Here is a 22,669-nt window from a genome sequence, read left to right as displayed (position 1 = left end):
GACAACAAGACACTTAACCGCCATCGCATGCTCGCAACACTTTTTGACTTAAGACTTACAGACCTGCGAGCATGCGATGACCACAAAATCAGACCAAAACTTACTTGTCGCTAGATCGCAACATAAAATGCTAAACAACTTCAAAACTTGAGAGCAAGCGATGAAACCAACTAAGCTGCGATACCAACCACATTGCATGATCGCAAATTAAAATGAATTAATCGCGAACACCTCGCAACCTTGCGATAACATAAAATCACACCTAGTTGCAACCTCGCAACATAAAATGGTCAAGTGCAAAACATCTTGTGAGGTAGCAGCAATGAAAATCTCCCAGTACTCGCAAGATCACGACTTAAACTGACTTGATGATAAAGGACCTGCGAGCCAATGATAACCATAAAATATCAAACTATTTATCTCTTGACCATAGCGATCCATCGAGTACCAACAAAAATCGATGTTTTATGTTAATTACCTTCCTAAACAGGCATGAGTAGTGGCACACAGACCATTAATGACTTACTCGCTAACTCTCGCGGCTATAATGCATGGCCTCAGACCAATTCAAGACTTTGCGACCAAAGCAATTTCATTAACAATCTCCAGCTCGCTAACATAAAATGCTAACACCCAATAAACTAGAGACCTCATGATTTAAACCCAAAACAACACTTGCTAACTCACCACTTAAATTGTTAAACATGAAATTTATCTGTGAGTTAGAGATGAAACATTAAACATGTCTCATTGTCTAACCAACCGTTTGACCACACTTGAAGTTGACATGGAAAAATAAAGAGAGGACAACTCATATTTTCAACACACAACAACTTCGGTTTACTAGCCAACTAAGACAAAAAACAAACACAAAACCCCTAATCACCATGAACATCATGTTAAGCATTTAATGTAGAACAGTAGAAAGGTTATAATAGTTATGCAATATGAATAATTCTATGAATCTTGTGACACAAATTGTTGCATTTCATGTTCAACATAATGTGGAACCAATTTACTAATAATTCAAATTCACAATTTAAAATATGAAATAAGTATCCGTTCTAATTGACAAATTCAAGGAATACAATATAAAAAATCATCAATGACAACTATAGTATTGCAAATTGTAATATGACTCAAGAACTATAGTATAAATACCTATAAACTGACTGCTAATTCACTTCAGTGACTCATTCCGAGGCTTCTATATCCCAAATGGACTCAAGATCTGGAAACTGACTAGTACTAAAAGGTTCATCTTCATTTTGAGTCGGGTATTCAAAAATTTCTTCATCTTCATGCTGACTCTGATTCTGCGATCCATCATTTGTCTCAGCACTAGCAGTAGCACCACCAACTTTTAAAGTGTTGCACAACCCTCGTCTTTCATGCATGGAATTCTAGATTGCTAGTGCCCTATCATATGGAAAATCTCTAACATTATACTGAGTTACAAACAAACTCAAGCAAGTTTCCAAATTTTTGTCTAATTTGTTTATGATCTTTGATTTCAAAAGCCCTAATGCACTGAAAACTATCTCATCTTCCACCGACCCCAATATCATTGTTTGACATAAATCATCAAGTTTTAAATATTCTGGTATTCCAATACACAATACTTCACTTTGATCTATCCTTTTCCAAAGCCTTGTGATTCATCCAGGTTCAAATGGATTCTCCAAGTCAACCAACCACTGTTAATTACACAATGCAAAGCATTTACATTGTTTTTTAAGATGATCTGAATTTAAAATTCCTTCTATCAACTGTCCATTGCAATATGCATCTTTTGAAAATGTCAATATCAATTCCTCTAGTTTTATGAAACACCTTTGCGTCATTTGGATTATCTCCAATTGAATGCCAAAATTGAGGATACACACAAACCATGGCTTCAAGTATTTCTTCTCGAGGGAATCTTTCACGAATCTCAGTTGAAAGTTCATATGCAATAGACTTCAAATTATCACTAATAGATTTAACAATCCTGTGAAAATCTTGCTTTTTAACTGGTAGTGCTTTGCCTCACTTGCCCATCTTAGATTGGTGCATTGGTATTTGAAATCCTTTTACAAAGACACATAACTCATTTTTTGTATTGAAATGTAAAAAAAATTCAGCATGATTCAAATCTATAATTATCTACCACCTAAAAATTTTTGGGCTTCGCCCTGTTAGATCTGAATATAGACCATCCAGACCCAAGCATGTCATTTTATGTAGAGTGCTATACTCATTGATATACATAGTTCTATCTTGGGCTTTCTTAACAAGTTTTCTCATTGAATCCAGCATGGGGAGAAGACTAGCTAAAGTTAACAGAGTCTCTATATCACTTAGCTTACGTAAGAGATCAGGAGCTTTGTCTACTATGAGGCATTGCTCATACATTAGTCTGATCAAGGATTTATATTATGTTAGAACTCGTTCAACTGGTCCATGCAAGGAGATCCATCTGGTCTCAACATCCTTGAGAATCTTGTTTCCTACTATTACTCCCTCAGCAAAAATCTAAAATTCTGCAAAACGTTTGGGACTTCGGCAGAAGTATGAGTGGAGCTCGTGGACCAGATCTTCAAATTTTGACACTGTAGGGAAATTTCTTACAATTCTATATGCTAAATTCATTCGATGGGCCATGCAGGGAATGCCAACCATGTATGGTGCAATACTAGTTTGTAATCTTGTGCAAAGATTGGTCCTTTGACCTTGCATTACTGTAGCTCCATCAGCTCCAACACACACCAACTTCTTGGCAATTGTCAAGTCATCCATACCAACAATTTCATTCAAATCTTTCTGAACTTCCAAATATAAATTTTCTGCTGTTGAATTTCCCCTCATTTTACGAACATAGAGTAGATGAGCTCGACGGACGTGTCCTTTTATGGTATACACATGCATACAGACCCAAGCAGTGTTACCTACTACAATAAATTCATCTATGGATAATGAAATGAATTTTTACTCTTTTACAGTCTCTTGTAAATTTTTCTTTTCCACCTCAGTGAGACAGTTTGTCGTTTCCCATCCAACATTTATTGACCAATGTGACATAGGATAGTGAGGAACATTCAAAAAAGATAATAAATTACTATATTCTGGGAAATCTTTCATAGGACGCCCTCTTGACAGAATATGAAAAATAACACTCATCTGAATAGTCTTTGCCAAGTTTGCATGTTCAAGCCCAACCTTGATTGTATTTCCAAATCCACTATTACCAATCAGTGTCATTTTGTGGTTATGCTCTTCATATTCCACGACATACTTAACATGAAGACATTTTTCCTTTGATTTCCATCTTACAACTGGTGTTTCCTTTCCGTCTATGATTTGTTTTTCATAAACCTTACCAATATGCTTTTCTATGGTGTCAAGCTTTAGCTGCATCTTCTTCTCTCTTTTAGTTTTCTAGCTACAAATCTTACACCTACATTCTGTTGGTTGTTCATCATTGTTTGGGACTAGTTCAATGAATGGGTACTTTTCTACCCAATCAATCTTAAAACTCCTTGTCATCTCCCACCCCTGCCCCAATTTTACTTTCCTTTTTCTTTTCTTCCTACCAACATCATCTTAAGTACTAGCATTTGCATCTGAGTGAATTATCTCATTGTGTGTATCCCTTAGAACATCTTCTGCTGTATTGGTATTGTCATCCTCATTTGATGCATTTAACTCAATGACAATCCCACCTTGTGGTGGTGGTGAGCTACTGTGAATGTCTTCTGCAACTGCAAAAGTTGATGAGCTAGAAACTTTGCCAATTCCAAAGTAAGACTTTATGGTATTATCTTTAAGTTTTGGGCATTTTGATGGCCTCCCAATCCCTTCAGTTTCACCGCCCTGAGGAGTCTTACCCTTGTCTGACATCCCAAACCCTTCACCACCCTAAGGAGTCTCAGTCTCACCCTTCTCTGACATCTCAATCCCTTCACCACCTTGAGGAGTCTCACCCATGTTTGACTGTGACATCTTGAGTCTTGACCTCTCACTACGAATTTAAAGTTAAAACTAATATTATCAAGTATGAAGAAATGATTACTCACCTTTATGCCTTCTCAATTCTTTGAATCAGGAATCAGGAATGCCTGGGCCTGTGTTGCAGGATTGTAACTCTGGCCCTCCACCCTACAATGAACTTCGATGTTCCAACTCAAATTGTGGAATTGGAATTGAGAGCTCCCAAATTTACTAATCAGACACAAACAAACTGTAAGAAATATTTTTTCAAACTTTCAATTGTATTTATATCAATCCATGATTGCATTTTTGGCAAATTGCGCGGGCGTTTCAAAATGCATCTTGATTTAAGCGGGCTGAAATGGGTCCTTGAATGCTTATAATATTTTAATTGATATTGGCAAATTTGGCTGACGTGTGCAATGAACATTTAATTTACCATTTGCAAATTAGGTCCTGGGTACATGGTCATTTTACTATTTCTAGTGAATAACGAAGGTGATCTAATACCCACGTCTGAGTGATTCCAGGCGAATATTACGAGCATGCATGTCAAACGGTGTGTTGTCAATGGCGAAGCCAAAATACAGTGGACCATTAACCCTAAAATTTTGGGCGATTTTACCACTATGTTGCCCCAAACTATTCACCATTTCCTAAAAAAAAAAAAGAGCAGAATTCGCCAATTTGCGAAGATTCGCCACTAAAAAACTCTCTGTTGAGAGGAATTGTATGGGTAATGATGGAAGTGTCATAGGTCTTCAAATATTAATAACTTCAAGCTATGACACCGTCAAACTATCTCATGGTCTTGATTATACTAGTTCATTCTTCTAGTGTACAAGCTTTTCCTATGCATACACTCTTAACTTCCTCTTTGGTTCCCAAATTTATCTTTTCATATTGGTCCCCTTCAATCTTTTGTCTCTTTTCTCCATTGATTTGATCTTGATTAAATATTCTTTCCAACTGTATCATTCCCCTGGGAAGGATATTTGTTTTTAAATTCAAAACACCATCATCATCATCAAATTCAACCTCTTTCGTTCCTTCATCTCCGTCAATGATCTGTGTCATGAAGACATATGAGCTTGTTAAAAACTCATGGATATGGCCATCATCATTGAACACTTGGAAATTCATAACATTGTCAATAATTGATGGTATCGGTGATAACTCTACTGATAATTGGCTTATGCCACTCATGGCAAGTGGCTCCAAAGAACTCGTTGCCTCTGCTAAAGAATCATGGCGAATGTATTGTTTTCTCACTTGCTTTATAACTACTTTTGAAACTCCAAAAGATCGTAAAATTTTGGCTCCTTTTTTCAAGGCTAAGATTAATCCATGAACGAATGATTCATATTCTGTAACATATTTGTGCATGGAATCTCCAGCCTATGAGTCTCAAGGTATATTACTCCCTGTGGATTGATCAATTCAAAACCAGCTCCAACTCCTTTCTTTGATCTGGATCCATCGAACCTTAGGGTCCAAGTTTGTCTTGTTGATTGAGGGGGTGATTGAGCTAGTGCATCAATAGTGTTGTATTCATATCCACTTTGTAATTGGTTTACTTTAACATATTCAACTTCCTATTCTATTATTTGATAGGATGTTGAAGCTTGTATTTCAAAAGAGCGATTATGACGATCTTGTAGTTGATCTATTTCATTACCTTCGACCTCTGGTTCATTGCACTCTTGCTGAGAATCCTGTTTTTGAGGATCTTCTTTATTGTCAATTTTACTTTCTTCTTGACTTTCTTCAGGATCTTCAAATTTTTGAAGCTTTTGACGAGCTTCTTTTATAACATTTTGGCACATTTTGCAGGTGAATTCCAAATGGGACATGTCATGGATGCGACACCAATTGGTCAACAATAGCTTGTGAATCCTATTCTTCAATTCTAATTTTTGTCTTACACTTGTCCAAATGAAGTCCTTAAAGTTTTCAAATAATCTTTCATGTTTGTTTTGATCATCAGGTACGACTATTGGTGCCGGTTTTGATCCCTTTTTAGCTTTCTTCTTCCTGGATGATGCATGTAATGTCAAGATTTCTTCTAGCTTAGGTTTATAAGAACCTAAGTTTGTCTCGAGAAACAATATTTCATTGTTTTCCCCATATTCAACGATCATTAATTTGAGCTTTGGTGTACTATCAATCTGTATCTAATTTGGAACTCCTTTCCATGACAACCACATATGAGAAAAGTCAGTAGAAATATATCCATTCAATTTTCTCAACCAATCTACAACTTTGTACTCTAGGATCTATTGCTAGTTGCATGTGAATATTATTCAATTCTCCAACCATAGGAACTTTAGTTTTGTTCAACTGAGTGTCCTTTTTCTTGGTCCGTGTAGGTATTACTCCTAATTTCTTGCACATAACAAGAGGAATCACATTGTTGGAAGCACCAAAGTCTACCAAACAATTATGTACAAGCTTTCCAAATATTCTGACTGACAATAAAAATGAAGGAGGCTCATCTTTTCCTTGGTAAAGGACCACTGAATAGTTTACTTGATTAGTGACATCTTGATTATTTCCTTTCTTCTGTGAAGCCAACAGTAGCTCATTTGTCAAAATTTATTTTTGGAATATATCCGTGTCCCCAAGAACTTCCTCCAGTGTGATATCTTCTTGTTTGAGCTTCTTGATGATGTTTGGACCATTCCTACAAAATTAGGAAGTTGTTGTTGTGGAGCATCAATCAACATCTCTTGTATATCATGGATAAAATTTGTATTTGCTAGAGCATTAGGTACATTTCTCTTTGGCATATTTTGTGAAGTGCTCCTTGGAGCAACAACTTTAGTCAGATTGTTTAGGAGCGTCTCTTGAATATCTGAAATTTTATTAGCTCGAGCAAAGGTAAGCTGACATTCATTTTCTTAAATTCTTCTAGTACATATGTACCTAGTCTCTTCAACTCTTCTCGAGGACAATCTCGTGTCTGAGCTTGTGATTGTCTAGCCTGAGGGGTTGTTTGTTGTCTTTGTTCAACTGGTGGTGCCATAGATTGTCTCATTCCATTTGATTGGACATTTTGCTGACAATATTCAGGTGAATCTCTTGGAGGATAAGGCACATTACTAGCATTTGGATTTGGTGGGCTTTGGAAATTATTCAAAGGAATGGATGTTGGTGCATATTCTTTGACATTCTCAAAAACAAGGGCTTGGTCATATCTTTGTGTGGGGATTGACTCATGTCCTGTCATGGGAGGATCTTTTGTATTTATTTTCTCATTCTTAAAGATTTTCACTACTACCTGGAACTCATGACAATTCAGTTCAGAATGCCGATTAGTGTTATGTAATATGTACCATCCTGATAATGCTGCTTCATCCAGGAATACTTTGTCTATGGGATGATTATCAATGACAGGTTGATTATCTAAGGGAGATGGTATAGTACCGTTGTTGGGTCCAGTATTCCATGTTTTCTTTTGGAATCCTTGATTGTTATTCTGAAATCCTTGATTATTCCCTTGATAATGCTGATTGTCTCTTTGGTAATTTTGATTATCTCTTTGGTATCCAGAAGAACTTTGACCTTGATAATTCCCTTGAGTTGACTGATAATTCTTTTGCATATTTTGTATTTGATTGTTATGATTCCTTAAATATGTGACCTCAGTTGACAATTTCTTGACTTGGTCAATCAATTCTTTCATTTCATTCTTCTCTTCTTGAGTTCGAACTGAGGTCATTGCATTTTGAAGGTATACTAGTTGTGGGGGTGACACTTGAGAAATAGGTCCTCCTGGGTGAATAACTAATTGATTATTTGGAGTAGGAACCAGAATCATTGCAGGAGTATGTTGAGCCAATAGTCAATTGATATCTTGAATTTGGTTTTGGGCTGCAGGAATTCCCAAATAATTTAGTGGTCCTAAAGTAGTACCTACTCCCAAATCTTGCTAATTGTAACTGCTGCAGCATATGCTTCCTTTAAATTTGTTGGGACTGTATTCTTTGATTTGATAAATGTAGCGGTAAGATGGTCTAAGGCCGCGTAATATACTTTCAGTGCTGCATCATTATCCAAGTTGTAAGGATCTCATAACCTTGTTTAGGCCTTGTGGAATCTATTGTTGAACATGCTGATCGGTTCATGCGGTTGTGTCATTACTTCCACAAATTGTCTATACAAATTTGTTGGTGAAATTGGTGCTCTGAATTTCTCTAAGAAAATATCCTTCATTTCTTGCCAATTGTGGATGGAGTCAACCGACAGATGAATATACCAATGAAAGGCTAAAGAGGAATGATCTAAATCCTAATGGTTAGTGTATAAACCAAATAAAACACAAAATAATGCATTCAAATACACAAATAGACCATTATACCTTAGCTTCTACTCTTCCTCTGATTGATGTTGACAAAGTAGAGGTGCCCTTGTTGCTCTACTTGATTTGCTCCTTTGATGGTGGATTGCGGATTTATCTCCACTACACAACAAGATTGGTTTTGGATTGGACTTGAATGATGATGATAGATAAGAGGGATTTGTCTTAGATGAAGGAATATTTTGGCATTATGATGGCATGATGGATAATTTTAGATCTCAAATGGACAACATAAGATTAGATGTAAAGTGGATGATTTGTGAGGAGAGGAGACTCCAATTTATATATTTGAGGAGGCCAAAATGAAGGGCCAATATTGATTTGAGATGAAGGGTTAGGATTGAAAGAAATAGTGGGAGAGGATTGAGAGGACAAGGTGTGTGATTCAAGAGATATGCTATAAAGGCATTTCTTGTCTCCACACTCCTCAAGGTACATGGGGAAGAGAAAAAAGAATATAAAATTCCTTGAGGGAAGGGAGGAGGAATTAAAAATTCCAAAATAAGAGATGTGTGGGAAGAATAAATGAGAAAAGTAATTAAAAATTCCTTGGGAAGAGGATGAATGGGGAGATTCAAAGAATTTGAATTTCCTTGAAAGGATCAAAGTTGACCCATCCCTAATCAAGGTGATTAGGGATGTGAAAATGATTAAGGGGATTGGATAGGTGGCTTAATGAGTGAATTAGAGTGCAAGTGGGTAAGTTAGGAGGATGTGACATGAGGAGGGAGAATGAGCGAAGGAATTTAAAATTGAGGAATAATGATACTTCTAGAAGAAGTAATTAAGTTAAGTGAAGATTAGAAGAAATTATTTGTAAGAATCACATGACTTAAGTTAATTAATTAGAATTAATTAACTAAAAGGAATTTAGAAGAATTAATGATTTAGACGACTTTAGAAGAATGGGAAATAATTAATTTATTGGCAAGTTAATTATCGGACTATAGTGATAAAATTAATTAAATTTGATTTAATTAATTTTAAGAAGAAAGTGACCAACACAAATAAATTAATTAATTATGTGGACAAGTTTAAATTAATTAAATATTAATTTAATTAATTTTAGGTGTCTACATTTTGCCCCTCTTTGATATAGCATCATGAAAGGACAAGGACTAGTAGCATGATGCCCCAGTCATAGGCGAGATGAGGAAGTATGACGAGGAGGTAGTGGTTTGCTCCCTCAAGAGGACATGTGGGTTTTAAGAACATAGGTGTGCTCTCAAAATGGATTAGAGGACTAGAGGATTTAGGATGAAAGGATGCAAAGAGGATAAGATGATGAAGGGGGTATGAATGAATTGGAGTCACCAAGATAAATGGATGAATGAAATGAATTAAGTGGATTGGATTTCTTGTTGTGTAGATGTGGAGAGCAAACCTACTTTTGATTTTGCAATGAACTATCTACACCACTAACTAGAGTAGTCAAGATGTTGTGAATATCTGATGCGTGGACTAGAATTTCAAACAATAGGTATCTCAATGCACACAAGTTCGCAAACACCGATGATGGTGTAGATGTGAGACTGTAGGATCGTACAAGAGAAACCATCAAACATGTCATACCACAAAAACTATGCCCCATTATACACCAACCAAGGCATACCAAGATATAGGATGATCAAGGCAACCCTAAATAGGTATATTCCTTGGACTCAAGATAAAAAACAAAGCAAAAATATCAATCATGCAAAGAACATGCACATGGCCAACTGATATCTCTTGCCAAGAGTAGGATGTGTATTTGGATAAATTCCTAGACATGGGAATGATGCATCCCAATGGGCAGGGGTATGGATTTGGATAAACTGCCAAACATAGGAAGGATGCATCCCAATGGGTAGGGGTATTGGATAGATTGATGGATGAAAAAAAACCAACTAGTTGTGTGAGGTCTACAAATGGGAGGATTGCTGCTTGGATTTGTATAACACATCATAGATGGGTGTTTGGATTTGTGCAAGTCAATATAAGCTCATATATATGGGAAAATCTTAGTGTGATGGGGATCACAAATGGATTGGATAAGATGGGAGGAGAATAAATGATTATGTAAGATGTGAGGGGAATTAATGATTGGATTGGATTGGATGAGGAGGATAATTGATTGGATTTAATTGTAGGAGATGGGGAATATGACTGAATATGATATGATTGGATTGTGGATATAGGATAAATGGATGGGGACCAATGAAAAGGGAGATCCAAGGCTTGGTAAAAGGATGGGTGCATGAAGAGACTGCTTGGATAGGAGATGGAGGGATTAAGTAGATGGATGGTGATAGGATATGGAGGAGTAAAACATGAAAGATAGGCGGAATGGGGATCCAAGAACTATGTTGCAAAGGAGGAAAATGCCCCACTAAAGGTAGTGCAGTTAAGGATGGAAGGATAGTTGATAAAGACGTATGAGATGGAAGGATAAAGTTCAAGGGATGTGGATGGAGGAGGAATTAAGGCTTGCATTTTCCAAAGCATGCATATACATTATTTTTCCTATAGCATGATCAAGACCAAAGGTAAGAATGGAGGATGCATTTGGATAGGATGAGATGGAGGATATGGATAGGATAGTCAAGGTCAAAGATAGGGAAGGATATAGGATGTGGATAGAGGATAAGGGATATGGATGATGTAAATAGCAGGATGGCATAGATGAATCTTGCCTCAAAGTGTAGAGTGCAAGAGGATAAGGAGATTATGCATGACACTTGTTTACCAAGTTTTTATCATGGTACTTACCCAAGGCACCACAAGAAGTGGTTTTCACCATTGGATGTATTTTTTTCTCTTTTTTTTTTGTCAATTTTTTGACAATTTTTTTTTTTTGGAAATAGTTTGGATGGATAGGGTTGAGGATAAGTGGATGTGGAAGATAATGGATTCATTAAGGAGAGATGGAGGGAGGACTCAAGCATCTAGTTCTATGGATAGTATCCTTTAAAGATGTGTTATATTGAACCAAGATAACTGGAGGTATGCTCATAGATGTTGGTAGAAATGGATGGGGATATGGAATGGATGGAAGATGGATATGGATAAGGATTTTATGCAAAATCTTGAATTAAAGGGATGTGATTATGGAAAATGGATGTTGGATAATGGATGGGGTTGTGAATGACTTGTGGATAAATGGATGGGGATAGTGGGAAGATCAACATTGGCACACACCTTGAAGGGTGGTGAAATTGTGGAAGAGAGGTTTTTGAATTAGATGGAGGATAAAGTGTGGATTTTGGGACATTACAACCCAAAATAGATAAAGGGGATGATGGACTTGGGATGGTGGATTTTGAATATGGAGGATTTTTAGATGGAAGACTGGAGGACTTATGAGTGAAGGGAATTGTTGGATTAGCAAGTTTGGATGCCAATTTGTATTTCTCTTTGAGATGCATTTCTTTTAAGAGTACTTTGGGAATCTACATAGTTTTTTATTTTTTATTTTTGGGCCTTTGTGGCCTTTTGGATTTTTCTTTCTTTTGGATCATATTTTTCATTACTTGAGCATGTCTTTTTGAGGGGACATGTTGATCCTTGGAATTTTGTGGATTTTGGCTTTATGCATTTTAGATTTGGCATCCAAATTGCTTCTAATAGCAATGGTGCGGGTGCATGAGGATGGATGACTTAGAGATTTTATGGATGGGATGATGAAGGGAGAATGTTGGAAGGAATTCAAAGATGTGTGCCTTTGTTGATCTTGCTTAGGGATCATTTGAGGTGATGGAGTGGTGGGTGGACGGATGTAAGGACCCAAGATGGATGGAAGGGATGAAGGGTTTAGCATTGATGAGGAAGGAATGGACTTTAGGACATAAGGACCCAAAAGGGGTTTGGAAGATGGGTGAAGGAAATGTTTGGATTTAGATGGAGGGATTTTAGATTCAAAAGAGATGGAAGGTATACCAACATCTTGAGCGTGAGCTTTGTAGCCAAGGCCATATGAATTTGTATTTTCTTTTACTTCAAGGGGTTCCAATATGCCTTGTTCATGGAGGCCTAACTCTTTGCCTTGATAATTAATTTTTTCACAAATTCTTTTTCCAATAAGATACTTATTATTTTGGACAAGATGTGAGTCCATTTTGAGAAGGATGGGATGTGGAAGGGATTGGTAAGCTCTTGGAAGAAACCAGAGTGGATGAAGGTAGAAGAGCCAAGTTGATAGGTATGGGATTCATGGATGGTTTGGATAGGGAAGATGGGATCTTGTGAAGGATAGGATTATGTGTGTGATTAGGAGGAATATCACGATCATGAGATGGGTTTATTTTATATTAATATGAATGTTAGACTTAATTGTAATACCAAGTCAATAAAGAAAAAAAACAAATCGATTCCGTCTTTGTCTCTTCTTGTCGCGAAATGTCTAAGTAGATTGGTAATCACGCGAAAGAAGAAAGAAGATTAAAAAATTAGCGAATTTTTTTAATGTTGGGCGTGTTGACGAAGGATAAGCAGCTCGATTAAAATAAGTTGAGTGCGATCAGAATAGACTACTTCACTGCACTTTTATTCTTCCTTCACAGAACGATAAAATACAAACGATAAAAATACGATATTTAATTGTAATGCCAAGTCGTCTCTCTTAACTTTGTCTAAATTTAGCTGATAAAAATAAACGAAAAAAGAATAAAATATCAACCCCAATTCGCGTTAGTCTTCTCGTCCATTATGCCATTACATAATTTTTCGGGTGTTTGCGTGGGATAAGCTAAGAATGAAGACGATGATGATGCTTCCTCTGCTAATCTTTTTCTGTTTCTCTGCGCTACCCCCTCATATGGCAAAGCCTTCTAATTATTCCGATCAGCAAGCTCTCTTGGCTTTCAAAGCTGCAATCTTTCTCGATCCATTAAATTCCCTCCTCGATTGGTCTCCCAATCACACCTTCTGCAATTGGACCGGTGTTATCTGCTCTTCTCATCGACAGCGTGTGGTTTCCTTGAATCTCACAGATATGGGATTAGCTGGTCCAATCTCTCCATTGCTGGGAAATCTTTCCTTCCTAAGAGTCCTTGCTTTCAGAAATAATAGCTTCGAGGGCCATATTCCATATCAGCTTGGAAAGCTGTTTCGCTTGAGAATCCTTCGGCTGTCTCAAAACAATTTGGAGGGTCCGATTCCATCCTCTCTAGGAGGCTGCCGTTCTTTACAATTTCTCATACTGTCGTATAACTATTTGAGTGGAAGCATACCCTCTGAACTGAGTCTTCTTTCAAATTTAGAAACCATGGTCTTAGGAGTAAACAATTTTACAGGTACTATCCCACCTTTCTTAGGAAACCTCTCCTTTTTAATTGCCATTGATTTGGGTGAAAATAGTCTACAAGGTGGTATTCCTGCTGAGTTGGGTATGCTTAGTCAGCTAAACTCGCTTAACCTTCGTGCCAATAGCTTCACAGGATCGATCCCTGTCACCCTTTCCAATTGCCCTTATCTCCAATTGTTGGTGCTATACCAGAACCACTTAAGCGGCCTAATTCCATGGGAGTTTGGAAGGCTGTCAGAGTTGCAACAATTGAATTCGTGGGGAAACCAACTCAGTGGAGAAATACCCAGCTCAGTGGGTAATTGGACTCAGTTGCAAGTGCTGGATTTGAGTAGAAACCAACTCAGCGGCAGATTGCCACCAGTATTTGGGAAAATGCAGCAGCTGAGAAGACTTCTTTTGTCGGTAAATCATTTTGTGAGTGGAAGCAGTGAGTTGTCTATTCTAATAGCGTTAACAAATTGCTCCAACTTGGAAGATCTTGAGTTGGGACTTAATCATCTCACTGGCGTCTTGCCCAATTCAATTGGCCACCTTTCAAGTTCATTATCAATTTTAATGTTAGGTTCAAACGAAATTGGGGGAAACATTCCAGATGCGATCGGTAACCTTACAAATTTGTCATTACTAAGCCTAAAAGAAAACCGATTCAATGGGACCATTCCATCTGTACCCTGCAGATTTCTAAATCTGGAAAGATTGTATCTGGGCACAAACAATTTGCACGGAAGAATTCCAGATTGTTTTGGTCAATTAAAAAGGCTTGGATTGTTGTCTCTCAGCCAGATCATGCTTTCAGGACAAATTCCAGAAGGTCTTGGTGACCTTCCACAGTTAAGAGAGCTTAACCTTAGTCACAATCAACTATCAGGGAAAATACCTGCCAGTTTAGGAAGATGCAAGACTTTGGAGACGGTGGACATGGCGCACAACAAAGTAACAGGAAATATACCTTCTGAAGTTGCAGGTCTTCAAAATCTACAGTTCTATTTCAACGTTTCTAGGAATTCACTACAAGGTTCTATTTTGGAACTGAGCAAAATGGTTATGGTTTTAGCTATAGATGTTTCTCAAAACAATTTCTCTGGTGGCATTCCTAGTGCACTATCAAGCTGCAAGGGGTTGGAATATCTAAACCTTGCTGGGAATGCATTTGAGGGGCCAATCGCAGCATCACTGGCAGATCTAAAAAATCTTGAGTACATGGATCTTTCTTGTAATAATTTGTCAGGTACAATACCGGTGGCTTTCAAAAAGATGAAAATGCTCCAGCATCTCAATCTCTCTTCAAACAGGTTAAGTGGAGAGGTCCCAGAGGGTGGAGCTTTCGCAACACTTGATGCCTCAGAAATTATGGGAAATCTTGGCCTTTGTGGTGGATGGATAAACTTGCCACCATGCTCTCATTCCAAACACAAACATCCATTTGTCTCCAAAAAGGTAATAATCCTGGTTGTTGTTGCCATTACAGTTTTGTTTGTGTCTCTTATATTGGTAGCATTTTCATATAGATGCAAACGTTCCAGTACCCCTGCTCTCGAAGTATGGCCTCCAAAAATTTCATATGAAGAACTTGTAGATGCAACTGGTGAGTTACTGATGAAAATCTTTTAGGAACTGGTAGTTTTGGGTCGGTTTATAAAGGGATTCTAAAAAATGGTAGAAATATTGCTGTTAAAGTTCTCAAGTTGCAAGATGAACATGCTCACCAAACTTCTATCAGAGAATGCAATGCATTAAAGAGACTTCAACACCGCAATGTAATTAAAATAATTTCAGCATGCTCCAACCTTGATTTTAAAGCCTTAATTCTACCATTCATGTCAAATGGAAGCCTAGAGAGATGGTTGTATCCTCATGAAGGGGGTGGATGCAAATTGAATTTGAGTGATCGAATAAGGATAGCAATGGAGATAGCACAAGGAATGGCATATCTTCACCATTATTGCTTTGTTCAAGTGATTCACTGTGACCTCAAGCCCAACAATGTGTTATTAGGAGATGACATCATACATTGCAGATTTTGGCCTTTCCAATCTTATTTTTGGAAATTCCATGGATCCTTTGACTTCTACAGATGCACTTAAAGGATCCATTGACTACATTGTACCAGGTACACTTTTCTCATTATTTCATTATGCATTTCCTTGGTTTCTTTGCTTATCTTTAAACCATTGAGTGCTTCTAATGACTTAGGAGTCATTAATCCTTGTTTATTTGTTATTATAGAGTATAGAATAGGTGGAAAGCTATCTACAAAAGGAGATGTATATAGTTATGGAATTTTAATTTTAGAGTTGTTGACAAGGAAGAGACCAATAGATGACATGTTCACAGAAGGAATCAATCTACAAAAATGGATACAAATGCATTTTCCAGATAGAATATCAGAGGTGGTGGATAATTACTTGCTTATAGATGCTCATGAACTAGAGACATCAACAACAATGGAATGCCTTACTCAATTTATACAAATTGGGTTGTTTTGCACAAGGGAGTCACCTCAAGAACGCCCAAATATGAATGAGATAGTTGATAGAATAAATACAACCAGAGGTGCATTTCTTGGTACCCCTGAAGCTCTTCAATTACCAATAGATATCTCACCTTTTATTAATAATGAAAAAGATATACATACGACTAGATCGGGAAATAGAGGAAGTTGGTCTACATCTACATCCTAAGCCTAAAGAATTGTTTTTGTTTTATTTCTTGGTCAATCCAAATTATAATGTTGTCCTAATATATATTATTTTAGATAGCATAGTATATTGTGAGTAGATGAAATAATATTCAAATTGTGCTACCTATAAGGTATAGTACATTGTGACATTATTTATGGCCTACATTTGAAATTGTGAGTGGAAAGGAGATGTGGATGTGATGTATTTTAGGCCATACCAATCATTTGGATATATGGTTACATATATATCTTAATAGAAAGGAAAATTTCACAAACAAAATATATTTTTTATTATTATGAAATATGAAAGTTTTGTACAATTATATTTATATCTTTGGAGTTATAAATAATATTTAAACCTTTTTATTTTACATAAATTTTTGAACGATGAAAAGTTGTTGAAGTTACATTATTTTTCTCACAATTATTCATAAAAATCATTTAGAAATGCATTGTTCCTTTGAAATTTTAAGTAAAGATTTTTTTTGAGATAACATGTGGTTAATAATTTAATCTTGATCATTTCATTACTTTTTATAAATTACAATTATTAAAGATATAGTTTTAACTTTCTAATCCAAGTGATTGATTCCTTAAAATCTTGTCATTGGCTGAACATTTGTTTCTACTAGAACAAGATTTCATTTCCTACCTAGATATATTAAAGCCCCTGATAAGCTTCATTCCATTCACCATCAAGTTCACAAACTTATTATATGCTCAAAGTACCTTTGTTAGTTGGACCATCAAATTTACATCCTATAGACTACAAGGAATGCGAAGGGACCAAACAATTATTAGAAGTGTGTCTACTATTGCACCAAAAGATTGACCTGTTAATGCCTAATATAACCACTAGACTAATAGAATCCATAGGAGATGGTTAAGCCATGTCACAAAGTTGAGCGTTGCGCTGCACATCACAAGGAGACCAAGGGCACACACCTTGAAACAATCCCCCCTCCCCGGTGCAAGAAAGGGGTTTGAACCTGTGACCAAGCTCTGATACCACTTGTTATAAGTGTGGTTGCCATGGCACCAAAAGATCAACTTGCTAATTCCTGATATAACCACTAGACTTATAGAATCCATAGGAGGCAGTTAAGCCATGCCACAAACCTGAGCGCTGCGCTGCACAACATAAGGAGACCAAGGACACACACCTTGCAACAAAAACTTCATTAGCAATCAATTTCTCATAGCCAAGGTTTATCCCTTCAATTCTAGTACATTCCCTAATTACCATATGACCATCATCATGTACAAATGATATTTTAAGCCATTGATACTACCGTCATCGATGTAGCATCTTCACTGATATAAATTTGAGTTTAGATAAATACTTTCATCTAACTTGGATCCCTTTAAAATGACCATAAATTGACGTTTCTACTTGATATCATGTATTGCTATGAATAGATCTTATATTAGGCCTTGAGGCTTTGGTTTAGCATGTCTGTCAAATTTTTTTTTGCTATAAAAGTGAGATTTGGCATATGAAACCTTTCTTCAACTGCCCATAAACTAATTAAGGTTCCTCTTGACTTTGGTTCCTTCGTAAAGTTGGATGCAAAATTTATTTTTGTCTACCTACAAATTACTTAAGATTTCTCGTGGGAAAATGAAGGCACCAAATTCTCTTTAGTTTTATTGCTTATAGAATAGCCTCAATGATTTCATTCTTACCTACAAAGTTCATATGAGGTTTCATCTATATCATTATCTCCACCACCTCTGGAAGAATACATTTTAATATGTTAAACATATTCCTGAGAGTTAGTGGCAAGTTTCTCATCTTAGATTGTTTCTATATGAGAGCTATGAATAATTTCATATTAGAAAATTCAAGGCATATTCGTAGGAGACCATGGATCAATATTACTACCACTAATACTTGCCTTGATAGCTTCATATTGACCATATACATTCTTAAAATTGCCAAGCAAAATGGGATTCATCTTTCCTAGCACACCCTTATCTAGTGGCACAACATTGTCCGGTTTTTGTAAAAAACTATTCGTGGTCTTGGGATATGAACTACTAATATGCCTATAATTCTATCCACCTTGTCTTCTTTACACAATCCATTTATTGATGCAACATATGTCACAATAATAGGTGCAAGGCTTTTCACTTGCCTCTTTTCAAGGAGGTTTAAGCCTTTCTAAATATATCACCAACTTTGGCATACTCATCAATATTATATGTGACTTGTATCAAGAAGAAAAAACACTTTGCATATTTATTTTTTAGAAGATTTAAAACCTCTTTAATCATTTTTTTTGTGTAAAACCTCTTTATTATAATTTACAAAATTAGGTTAAATGCCCCTTATTACATCAAGAGGTGTATTACACTCACATATGGATGCTAAAACATGTGTTAATAAAAACTAAAGACATTTATTTTGACCTCCTTGTGAGTGTCAATGAAATTAAATTAATGGAAATTGCCTTCAAAAATAATTTTGCTAAACTTTAAAATTATGCTATCTAATTTAATTGGAACATGCATAGAGATATTATATTTAATCTTACATATTTAAAAAAAAAAATCTTTAATGTAAGTTTAAATTTTATGTTTCATAGTTTTCTTTAATAACTTCTATAAAGGAAATTAATTTTTCTTTAAAATAAAATAAAAAATCATTGAGTACACATTAGGTAGTTATTCATTATACTATTCAATTAATATATATTTCTTTAAAAATAGATTTTAAAAAAAATAAAAAAATGAACTTAAAAAATTATATTATCTAATTTAATTAGGACATGCATAAAGATATTATATTTAATTATGCCAAGAGGAGTATTATACTCACATAATGGATTGAAGAATATCAGTCAATAAAAACTCTCTATGATTAAAATTGGTACCCATCTGTGTAATATTAGGCAACTTTCTATTTTAATGTGGTATGGATGTTTTCCTTTAAATCTTGTACATAAAGATGAACATCTTCTAGAGAGAAGTTATTCATACAAGACAAACCGTTTCAAACAAAGAATAGGTCCTAACCAAGGAACAAACATGTGCTCACACAAAAGATAACTGTATGAAAGAAAGGACATCAAGTGATGAATAACACAACATAAAAGACGAGGTAAATTTTCAAAGAGAAAGAAAGAGGGAGAAGAAGGTTCACACAAGTTCTCTAAGGAGAGATTATTCTTAATAGATACACCATTTCAAGAAAAGATTAGGTTCCATCCAAGGAACAAGCATGTGCTCGCATGAAGGATAATTCCATGCAAGAAGGGACATGAAATTATGAATATTGCAATCACAAAGAAAATAGTGAGACCCTAGAAGGAGGAGAGAAAGAGGGGAAATCATGTTGCTATCCCAAGATATTTAAAATTGAAGAAGAACCACCTCTAATGACAAAGAGCCCCCAATTAAGTTAACTTCTTATGTCATAGGGTGAGGAGCAACATGAGGATGAAAGGAGTGTTAAGGCACTACCTTTTCACCTAGAAAGAGAGCAAGATCCATTGAAAGACATATATGAGCACGATCATATTGCTCTTGAACAAATTACTTAAATGCTTTACACTTACCAAGAGAATGAGAATAACAATTATGAAAAAGAAAATGTAAATAACCTTTCTCATTCTTATAATTGTAATTAGGTCTAATGAAAGGAAAATAAATATTCTTATCACACTTCAATCTCCAAAAGATTCTAGTTGCTAACCTTTCTTGATCATTAATAGATGTAGGTTTATTCTTTTGATATTAAGGACAAGAGTTGTTATTAGAAGAGGAAGAATTTTCATCCATGATTTTAACTTTACCACTATCGATAAGTTCTTTTATTGAGTTTTGAAAATCAGGACAATCATTGACATGGTGATCATAGGTTTGATGAAATGAAAAAAGAGTTTTTGAAGAAGAAGCTCTTTTGCGAGCACTAATGGTTTTTTGTCTTGAAATATTATTTTTGAAGTCTTGAATCCTAAGGATTCCATCCATAGGAGATTTATTATCATTTCCTAGGCCTTTAGTGGTGATTTGTGTGGGAGGGTTTATAGGGACTTGAATTCTTTGTTAAAATTTTTCAAGTCCCTTTCCTCTAAAACCTTGTTTTAATATTATGTTAAAGCCACTCCTATAAGAATCCTTTAATTGAGAAGGTGAGGGAACATTAAAATAAATGTATTTGAATTTTGTAGTGCAAGGATGTTTAGAACAAATGAAAGGATTAGTAGATGAAGAAGGAATATCTTGTAGAGGAGGATTTTTCATTCTTTCATCATGCATATCCTCTTTGGTAGATTGGGAAGGAAGATCCTTATCATGTAAGGCCTCATATTTGCTTAATGTTATATGGGGAGAGAGATCATGAATGAAATGCATGGCATCATTTTCTCTACAAATGTTTTGATGTTTAAGATAGGCTCTAGGAGAATAAGGAGGATCTAGAGAGATAGGAACACTAGTATTTTGACTTTTCCCCCCTTGCGCAAGGGTACATGTATGAGAAGAAGATGGGGCCATGTTTCTCTTCAATTTTTGGTCTCCATTAGAGAGATAATTGATAGGAGTATTAGCTCTTTCTTCATTCACATTAGATGCCCTAGGGGAGGTACAAGTATTAGGTTTCTCATTGTCATCTCTAGGATTAGGATCTACAAAATCTTTTAGGTGATCTATGTATGAATTACATTTGTCCAAAAATATCACCATAGCACAAAATATTTAAAAAATGAAATCTTTGAGATCTAATCTATGAAAATGAATCAACTTGGAAATCTGAAAAATGCAATATGTCCAAGTGCTATGAATGAAAAGAAGTAACATGAAGTGAAAGAAGCTGTTATCCAACAAATGATTATAATAAATGTATGTAAAATGAAATGTAATCATATGTGAAATAGAAAATAGGTCAAGTCATTTAATTGCCATGATTAATATTGAAATTTAAGTCAAAGCAAATTATTTGAAAATAAATTGGGATGTTATAAATAAAACCACTTAAGTGATGAGATTCAAATTTAATTTTTTTTTTTAAACTTTGAAAAATCTTAAATGAAAATTTGAGAGTTGATATTCGGGAATTGGAATTTCAATAATTCAAAATTTTAAAAAAATGATTATTCAATTATGCAACCTCCTATGAAATTTAAATTTATACTCAGGGCCTTGAAAATAACCTCTTAATTTAAATTTAAAATTACCCACTAGAATATTTTAATTTATCCAATAAAAATTTAATTTTAAAATTAGGGCTTTGTTAAATAAACTCTTAATTTTAAAATTTGAGAATTGAAAGAATTAATTTAATTTTAAAAATTAGGACTCTTTTAATTAACCTCTTAAGTTTTTTAAAATTTAAATTTGAAATTGTCCACAGGAGAATTGAATTTAAAATTAGGGCTTGTAGAAAGAACCACTTACTTTAAAATTTAAGTTTGAAAATAGATTTAAGATTGGAATTTGGAATTTGGAAAATTTGGAAAATGCACAAGATTAATTTAAATTTAGAAATTAGGGTTTGTTTATTGACCACTTAATTTTAAAATTCAAATTTGAGATTAAAATTTGATCCAAGGTTGTAATTTTGAATTTGAATTTTAAATTAGCAACCAAAATTGAAGAGGGAAATTCAAAATTTAAACAACCCACAAGCTCAATTTAAAAAAAATAAAAATTAATGTTTTTGAAGTTAACCACTTAATTTTTAAAAATTTATTTATGAAATTTGACTTGTAGATAGAAATTTGAATTTGTAAATTGATTGAATGCTCAGATCTGAAATAGATAAGCTAAATTATACAAATCACAAGCTCAAATTTGAATTTAAAAATAAGGGTTTTAGTGAAATTAACCTCTAAATTTTTAAATTTGCAAGGAAATCAAATTTGTAATTCAAAATTTGAATTTTAAATTGCATACACTCAGATCTAAAAAAAAAAATCATAATTAATGGTGTAAGGAGTTGGGTTCACCAAAATGTAAAGTGGAAAATTCAGCACTTTGTAAATTCACCACTTGGAAAGGGGAAATCACTAAGTTGATTTTCACTTAGAGAACTTTATATTCAAAAGAGGGGGATGAATCCACTAGATCCAATCGTAAATGATGCAAAGACTGAATACTAAGTAGATTGATTGTGTTTGGAATGTGTTTGATCCTCTTTTGTAAGTTGAATAGGTAAAGTGTTGGAATTGAAGACAAAATAGGCAGAAACAATGAGCTACAAATTCAAGATTCAGTCGTGCACCTAGATATGAGAAGTTTGAGATCATTCAGAGCTACTTTGCAAAATTTGCCAAAATTTGCAGGGAGGTGTTTGGACCAGGTCGCCCTCCTATTGGTCCTCTAAACTTTTCGCTTGTCAAAAAGGGTTTTTCCGTCTCAGCAAATAAAGCTT

At 35.1% G+C, this 22,669-nt stretch overlaps 1 protein-coding gene across 1 annotated transcript; it reads left to right on the top strand.

Moving 5' to 3' along the window:
• The first annotated feature begins 13,067 nt into the window (after nucleotides 1–13,067).
• Nucleotides 13,068–15,224, top strand: LOC131875060 (LRR receptor-like serine/threonine-protein kinase FLS2). The gene has a single exon (XM_059219073.1). The coding sequence runs from the start codon at nucleotides 13,068–13,070 to the stop codon at nucleotides 15,222–15,224; it is 2,157 nt and encodes a 718-aa protein (XP_059075056.1).
• Nucleotides 15,225–22,669: the final 7,445 nt, after the last annotated feature.

The sequence above is a fragment of the Cryptomeria japonica genome, chromosome 4 (genome assembly GCF_030272615.1).
Source record: "Cryptomeria japonica chromosome 4, Sugi_1.0, whole genome shotgun sequence".
NCBI lineage: Eukaryota > Viridiplantae > Streptophyta > Pinopsida > Cupressales > Cupressaceae > Cryptomeria > Cryptomeria japonica.
Note: the sequence above shows the minus strand (reverse complement) of the source record. Positions and strands in the feature narration are given on the sequence as shown.

Coding starts and splice junctions, on each gene's coding strand:
- LOC131875060 (XM_059219073.1), top strand. CDS start 13,068: ATGATGATGCTTCCTCTGCTAATCTTTTTCTGTTTCTCTGCGCTACCC.